Raw genomic sequence first — 8,685 nt, 5'->3', positions numbered from 1 at the left:
ATATTGTTTCTGATTAAGAATCAATATTTCAATAATTTTTAATTTAGTAAGACAATTTAATTGTGGTAGTAAATTATTTTTAAAAGCTTAAAATAAATTTTAGTTTAAAAAAAATTATGAAAAATGATGATTAATAAAATAATTTAATTTTTATGAAAAGTATTAGAAATTTTAAAAATAAGAAATAAAAGATAACTTAATGTATATTTTGGATTAAAGCTGAGCATATTCTCTACTCTTTTTTGAAGTTGATGTTTCAGATTGTGTAGTACTTAGCAAAATAAGTAATGACCGGTAGAAGGATAAAACTTAAAATTTGGAATTGAAATAGTGCGGAAAGTAATCAACACAAGTTCATTTTAATACGTACGATAATGATTGAAAGCAACAATAAAAAAAAAACTATTATTACATGTGGCTTAGTACTATGCGCATACGCGCTTGGAGTTGGGTTAAAGTTGGACAGCATAAGAATTTTTCTGTGAACTGCTTTTGGATGTAGTGCCAATCTTTTATATTTAAGAACTCCTTCTTCTTTTTACCATCTATAATATTCAGCTCTTGATATTTTTCTGTTAGAAATGCATCTTGATAAGTATGCCACCTTTTATAAAGAATACAATGTTGCACATCAGTTATTGGATTCTCAACATTTACCACAACAGAACCATCTTTTTGCCGTGCAATTTCACCAATTCTTGTCCTAAGAATATTTATCGGAGCAAAATGACCATTATGATCTATAAATCTTTGTTGTACGAATTTCCAACCCATATCAGTAATTATTTCTCCAACCACATACATGGGGTAATGAGTTTTGATAACTTCATGATACGCATCCCATAAACTGTCATCTTCATACCAAGACCACTCATGTAGACAACATCGAAAAATTTCATTTGATCTTGATTTCTCCTCCAAGTATTCATCCATGGGATACGACATAGATTCTGTCAATCGAATAGTACCATCATAGATCAACTTCTTTCTTGGAATAATATGTAGGAAATCTCTTGATGGCGATCGCTTTATTGATGAGGTACTTGATGATGAAGACATTAAATGCTGAATTTTTAGCAAATGCAATATGAGTTATCATTATTAAAATAATAGTACATACCATTTAAAAGAAATGAGTTTAGAAGTAGACTCACATTTAATAAAACAGAGATGAATTCGAGTAGCAATTACAAACAAAAATATTAGGCATTAACATCAGTAGAGAAAATTACATTTTAAATTTGTGACGAAAGAACAACATGAAGTACTTTTTCGAAGTTAGTGATTCATATTGTTTAGTAGATATCGTAGACGATTTTGGATCTGTGTTTGTGTAGGACAACAATAGAAGTTGATCTGAAACTGAAGTTGTATTTGCTGCCAATCTTCTCCATTAAGAAATTCCTTTGCTTTAGCCTCTTTAGAACTTTGCAATAACTGTTTATAAGAATGTAAAATGTGTTTATCATGTTCAGCCGTCCAGTTGGAGTATAAAATACAATTATCTATATCCATCATGGACCTTCCAAAACCCGGTTTAATGTCACAATTTTTATCACGATAAAGTTCTATAATTCGACCTTTCAGGAAATCGATTGCAACAAGGTGGTGCTTAAAATCGGTAAAACCTTCTTGTATACATTTCCAGCCTAACTCTCGACGTGCAGTATTACCTCTATATTCCTTCTCTTTCATTGTATCATCATGTAAATGCCACAGTAAGTAATCTTCATCTTCATCCCAAGTATGTATAACACACCTAAATAGTTCATTTGATAATACCCTGGTTTCAAGGTCCTCAGCGGTAGGATAAGATAAGCTTTCACGCACCCGGATAGTACCCTCTGTAATCCATTGTTTTCTTTCCACATTGCTGATATCATCCAAAATTTCATTTCTTGTTACTTTTGCTTCTACAAAATCATGTGAACTGGCACTTCCTTCTCCTTTCATGTAAACAATCGTTGTCCTATGTTGCATGGAGGGAAAAATAAGGTGAAATTAGTTAAGGAAACGTCGAACCCTATTTGAAGTGGTATGTGTTAAAATACATTTTCGCAAGTAACCTGTAGTAAAAATGACTTAGCGAAATAAAAATTAATTGAAGTCAAACAAATAAATTTATCTTTATTAATAACCATATAGTAGAGTGCACACAATGGAAGATATTAAATTACGGTTGCAATAAAACCTTAGTTGTCACCAAACATTAACATTTACATTCACACGGAAATACTGAACGCAGCGTAAACTAGAGAAATTATTATTACAGAGTATCTAACGATGACGCCGGAGAGCCCTACTACCGGGAGTATACCTATCTGGGGCCCTTCTTCTTCGTCGTTGTAGCTGTTGCTCTTCCTCAATAAAATCCTCTTCTTGTTCTTGTAATTCTGGTGGTCGTTGTGCCGCAACAGGGTATTGTTGTGGTGTTACTCCTCCCATTAATAGTATATCTTGCTGTGTGGGGGAGGACGGTAACCCTACATTTGACATCCACTCTGGGACTGAAACTGGGAAAAATGAATGTGTTGTGGGATGCTGAGATGGTGTACCGTAATATATTTCATGTGTACCACTTTCTTGCATAGGAAACGTGCTATAATGTTGTGTTGATGGCCCTTCCCCAGTCATGTCATAGGCGGACGACGGAATATGCATTGAATGTCTAGATGGTTCACGCTCCGTATTTTGGCGTCGACGACTTCTCATGGATCTAGAAGGAGCATCAGAGGTAGATCGTCTTGCATCTTCAGCCCTACCTTGACTCCGTTCTTCTATTGTGGTGTCAAAAGTTGTATAGTCGATATAAACTGAACGTTGCACTCTAGCCGATAATTCAGCAACCTGGTCAACTGCTAACTGCAATGAACTTGCATTTTGTCCTTGACCTCCAACCAATGGCTCTATAAGTGCGGTTGAACGGATGTAGTAGTCAGCCTACAAGATGCGATATGGATTTTAAATTACCGGCTTGAAAGGAAAATTTAAAAATTATTATTAAATAAACTTACATACCACTAATCGTTCTCCTGGAGATCGAGGGAAGAAAGTCTCAGGTGGATCCGTCTGTGGCTGCAACAGATAAATCGATGCCCATGATCTATACCACCGTAGGTAAGTGCCTAACTCCCGGTTACCTGTGCCTTCTGGTGGAGTTATTGGTACAGTATATGCTCTCCTTTCTTCCCATATCTCAAGGTAATCCCTATACTGAATTGTCCAATCTAAATCTGCTCGACCTCTACCATCAATCCTCCTGAAATTTGGTTCCATCGGTGGAATATCCGTTAACTGTACTCCCCCGAATTGCCTCATCACACGGTCAGGTAGATGCCACTCGGTACGCTTCCAGCTTATAAGTGGTACTCGAGCGCGCCATATGTCTCTCCCCTCCAAACATTGGCTAGGCAAAGCACCAAGGATCTCATCCGTGTAAGGAGTCATGGTCACCTAGTAGCAAATAAGTTATAGATAATAAAGTATTATTGATATTGCAAATAATAACTTTGGTAGTTAGTTTAATAAATCGTTTTACCTGACTAATACGTAAACCGTCGAATTCGTCACGATATATCATCGTGTTACCGGTTGGTAGTTCTCGTATTCGATCTTCAGCCCATCTATATTTAACAGTATAGATAATTCAAATTATGCTTTTAAGTTGAAATAAATATACTAAATTGTAATGCATACCTGCACGCCAATGGTTTGCCGTCGAAATCGTGTATTTGTGGCACACGTAGTGTGGGTCTCCCTATATATAATCGCTCCCAAGACCAAACTTGCAGTAATGCCACACATCCAGCAATATAAGTGCGTGTTGGCCTAGTAGCATGGTACAACTCCCTGTATAGATGTGCAAGTACGACGCTACCAATAGACATTCGGGCAAAGCTTTCAACATTCACTAATAAGGGTAACCACTGCAATGACACATGTGATCGTGATGTATCGGGTAACAAGAAGCATCCAATCATGAACAGAATATAGGCCCGAACATGTTGAAGAAATGGACCATGACCTAAGTCGTCGTATGAATCTTGATAGAATGTCCAACGGAGCCAACGCAAAGGAAGCATTGAGTCAACTTGTGCACTGCCCATCCTGAAGGTGGCAGTGTCTTCTTCATCACCCGGTGCATGATACATAGTATCCCTGCCTGGATGTGTTCCTAGCAGTTCATCACAGCATTCTGGCCAGGATTCCCAACGACGACCAACACCAACCACATTCGGGCCTACCAAAGCGGGGCCATCTATTCTCAAGCCTAGTATAACCTGGACATCTTGTAGTGTTATTGTCATCTCCCCAACCGTAAAATGAAAGCTGTTTGTCAGTGGACACCATCGCTCTACAAGTGCTGTTATGAGGTTATGATCCAAACGAATGAATTGTAGGTGTCGATCGAATGTTATGCAGACCAAGATTTCGTAAGACATAAATCATTCTAGGGCACTCCACAGGCCATTCTCGTGCGGTCCGTAAATGGGTTGAAGGAACGAGCGGAGAAGCCTATTATCAATGAAAAAGTAAGAATCAGTCTAAAAAAGAACTTAATATGTTACTATATAAGAAATGTAATGCGACTACTAGGTAACCTGATCAGGATCATGAGCCCTATGTGATGCGCCTATTGAAGCAATGCTCATTTCTTGAATTGACTCCTCCCCGTGGTCTGCATGTCTGCTACGACGCCCACCACGCCGTTGCCTAGATCTTTCTGCCATTAACTATATTGGCATAACCAATTATTTTTTAATGCAACAGTATAAGGAGTCGTGCAAAGATTAAATGCATTAAACAAAATTTTTATTACACAACATTCATCATTGTTCGGATGTTTAAACTAGCATACATATAATAATGATTAATCTATTACACAACAAGTAAGTGCCTCAAGAAAATCTGTACTCTTCTAGAACTAGAACAGAGTCCTTGGACGTAGCTTTGAGATTGCATCCCTCGATCTACCGACGATATCTTTAAATCATTAAGAAAAAAATTAATCAGTTGAATCAATCTTGAAGTCAAGCTAACCATATCACATTTTATAGTAAAATAAATATTGTTTAGATATTTTTAATACCTTGATGATCCAGGATTATTTGGGCATGTTGATCTATTATGACCATTTTGCTTGCAATGTCCGCACCTCTTATTAGATGTTGAATTAGCCTCATCCATTGTGTTACGAAATCTATTAGTCCTCGGTCTGCCTGCCCGCCTTCGGAAAGCAGGCGCAAGCAAAGGTATGATTCCCTGAGCTTCGCTGAAGTTTGGCCAAACTTCCTTTGGGGGCATAACATGAAAGAGGCCTGAGTACGTTTCCCTATAGGAGTTGAGTGTGAAGTACTGTGATACGAACTGATTATGATTCCATCGCCTATATCCGGCGACCGCTACGACATGAACGCACGGCACATGATAGAGTTGTGGTCTCTTACATGTGTAGGTACAATTTTGAAGTGATTGAATCTCAACTCTATTTGGTCGACATGATGAATCCACAACTTCAAATTCACCTCTGTTAATAGTTATGGGTTGTGGGCATCTTCTAGCCTCACGTTCTGTTCGATGTAATGTAGCCATCGTACGCGGAGCAAACTCAGATTCCCCAGACATTTGCCACTTCTCAACGTCTGTTGAACGCCTAACAAATAAAGATACAAGGTTATAGTATATGGACATTACCAGACCTTGAATTGGAAGTCCACGGGCACGTTTAATAACTCCATTAAAACATTCTGATGCATTGGTTGTCATGATGCCGTATCGAAATCCATTGTCAAATAGTAATGACCACTTACTAACATCACGTTCTATTAACCAGTCATATGCCTCTTGCTTTACATTTTTAATGTGGTTTATCATGCGAGTGAAGTTCACGATCTCATCAGTAGTACCAGCTAAGTACATGTTAATGCAGAGGCCTTCAACATCAGGAATTGCTTTACGCCGTAAAAATTTTTTGTAATTCTCACGCAGATGACGGAGGCAATGTCTATGAACGGCGTTAGGAAAAATTTCTCTACACCCTCTTACCAAACCAGGATGCTTATCAGATATTATACATAAATTTTGACGGAGTTTAACTACTTCAACCAGGTCATGTAAGTTCTTAAGGAACCAAACCCAAGATTCATTGCTTTCGGATTCAACAACTGCAAAAGCCAACGGAAATAATCCACCGTTTGCATCAATTCCCACAGCCACAAGAAGTGTGCCACGATACTTCCCTAGTAGGAAAGTACCATCAAGGCTTAGGACGGGCCGGCAATGTTGCCACCCAGAAATTGAGGGGCCAAATGCCCAAAATAAAGCCTTGAATCGTGATCCGCCAACCATTTCAATATTGGATACAGTTCCTGGCTGTGTCAACCGTATAGCTTCCATGAAACGTATTAGGGAACGATATGATTCCTCATATGAACCAAATATTGATTCGATAGCTTTTCTACGTGCATCCCATGCCTTCATGTATGAAATCTTCATTTCAAACTTCGACTCTATTCTTGCAATTACCTCCTTCGGCTTCATATCGAGCTGTTGTTTTATAATAGGCATAATATGCCTACATATAAATTTTGATGTGCAATTATGATGCCCAACAAGCATAATAGGTTTAGTGCAACTATGTGGAGGACCCACAGATGAGACTTTCCAAAGGCCACCTAGTCTTTTACTTCGTGAGGCATGCCAAACCGCCAAGAACGAAGGCCTTATGCACATTGTCATGTTGACTACATTAAAATAGTGAGACGACTTTTGTTGGAAGTCGAATTTATGTACTCAACATTTTGCTGCAATGGACCAACCATTAATTGCGGCCTGCCTAAATCTTCGTTGTTATGAAAAATTTGACCTTCATAAATTTCAGAAGGAAAGCCTGCTTCGTTTGAGCTGAAAAATATTAGAAAGGGCCAGGAGGAATCACACTCGTCTTACGATCCCATTGTTCTGGATTGTTCAATTGTTCCTTGTTAGTTAGTTGTCTGCGTCCATCGATTCTTACTCCTACCAACATTGCGCTCTTGTATGTGATCTTCAATTGGCTCAATACCATATTTTCATCATTCGAATATAGTTAATTGTTGAAATCCATTAAATTTGGTTCTGGTTCAGTACAACCTATCGCGCCTGAATTAGTACTACAACTATCCATAGTTTCGTATGAACCAACGTCATCATTATCCATCATACTTCTGTCAACCAATATTTTCATTTTGCCTGACTGAGGTTACGTACGACGAAGATACTAGATTTTCTTGGAATGTACTATTACTTTGTGTAACCATAATTGGACGTCGATTGCCGCCACTACCGATGTGCGAACGAAATTGATTTGGCATAAAATTTAGGTTGCCTCTGACAAACGAGTTGTCCTGAAAATTATGTTAATGCATATCTACATGAATTAACTTCTCTCTTCCGTACCATGGGTTTGTACTGCTAAAATAAAATATTTAGTTATGCTTCAATTTTGCTAAAACGGAATATGAAAATGAAATAGTAACATACTAAAGTTCAATATACTTACGTTTGTGCCCCCGTTGACGGACCAGCAACATCACCAAAATTAATTTGTTCGGTCTCGACGTACACAATGACAGGATCATTTCTAGCCTCCAATAACATAAACTCACATACCTCATCATCAGTGACATGTGTAGCACAGTAGCCACCATTACTACGAAGGCGACATGTTAGGCTGACAGTATTTGTTGTAGGATTTATCCTAAGTGCGCTCATTACTCGGTCTTTTAGCATAGTAAGTGATATGTCATAATCAACAATGATTGGTCGATTTTGCCCACCAATATATGTGGCTGTGAACTCATCCCCGATGCGCAACTCTCCACCAAAAAATAATAGCAAGCGTGACATTCTATCCTAAATTAAAGATAGACGAGGGTCAATTAATAGAATTTCATATGTTTTAAAACATCTTGACTTATCATAGTGCACATAATGTACGTAATGAAAAACGTTTTAAAGCATCAGAACGCACTTTTCACACCTTTTTTTTAGAAATGAACGTAATTAAATTTTTTGATTCATATGTTGGCCTTCAATGTTTAGGCTAAAGTACTACTTCTTCCTTAGACCAAAAAATAAAAATAGTGTCCTTACTTTGATTTAGTAGATCGGTCTCTACCAGATATCAAATAAAATCTCTTCTAAAAATATCATGATTTCTCATCGACACCTCTCTAATCAATTTTTTTCTAAATACTTTTTCCTATTATTTAAATTTTTTTTTCCTAAAATCTAATGACATATCGAAAGCCATATCAATTAATAATTTTTTTAAAATAAAAAGTGCTCTACATGTATGCTATCCATAATATCCTTTTTTAATTGTATATTTGAGTTTACATTTTTTTCAATAATGAAATAAAATAATATTCCATAAATTAAATTTGCTTCCGTGGTTTTGTATTCCACAAGCACAACTAAAGGTTAAATTTCTATTTCAAAGAATTAGATAAATTAATATCTTATATTAACATTTAATATAAAAAAATTAATTTAAGAAAATCCTATCTGCAAATACTCAGCATGGAGGTCCTCAAAATCACTCATAATGTAGTGGTTTTGTATACCGAACAGTTAATATCTTCACATATCTTATATTAACATTTAACATTTTATTTCATAGTTGAATTTTAAAAATACTCAAAA

General features: G+C 36.9%; 2 protein-coding genes across 2 annotated transcripts; both read right to left on the bottom strand.

Annotated features, from left to right (window-relative positions):
* Positions 1–2,180: 2,180 nt before the first annotated feature.
* Positions 2,181–3,348, bottom strand: LOC114579575. Its single transcript, XM_028694625.1, has 2 exons — positions 3,019–3,348; positions 2,181–2,940 (listed from the first exon to the last, which is right to left on the bottom strand). Exons 1-2 carry the CDS (start codon positions 3,316–3,318, stop codon positions 2,278–2,280), a joined length of 963 nt encoding a protein of 320 aa, XP_028550458.1. The 5' UTR covers positions 3,319–3,348; the 3' UTR covers positions 2,181–2,277.
* Positions 3,349–4,970: 1,622 nt separating this feature from the next.
* Positions 4,971–7,887, bottom strand: LOC110113568. Its single transcript, XM_020846211.2, has 3 exons — positions 7,541–7,887; positions 5,090–6,574; positions 4,971–4,983 (listed from the first exon to the last, which is right to left on the bottom strand). The coding sequence occupies exons 1-3, from the start codon at positions 7,885–7,887 to the stop codon at positions 4,971–4,973; spliced, it is 1,845 nt and encodes a 614-aa protein (XP_020701870.2).
* Positions 7,888–8,685: the final 798 nt, after the last annotated feature.

The sequence above is a fragment of the Dendrobium catenatum genome, unplaced genomic scaffold (genome assembly GCF_001605985.2).
Source record: "Dendrobium catenatum unplaced genomic scaffold, ASM160598v2 fragScaff_scaffold_522, whole genome shotgun sequence".
Classification (NCBI taxonomy): domain Eukaryota; kingdom Viridiplantae; phylum Streptophyta; class Magnoliopsida; order Asparagales; family Orchidaceae; genus Dendrobium; species Dendrobium catenatum.
The sequence above is the reverse complement of the archived record's forward strand: the minus strand, read 5'-3'. Positions and strand labels throughout refer to the sequence as shown.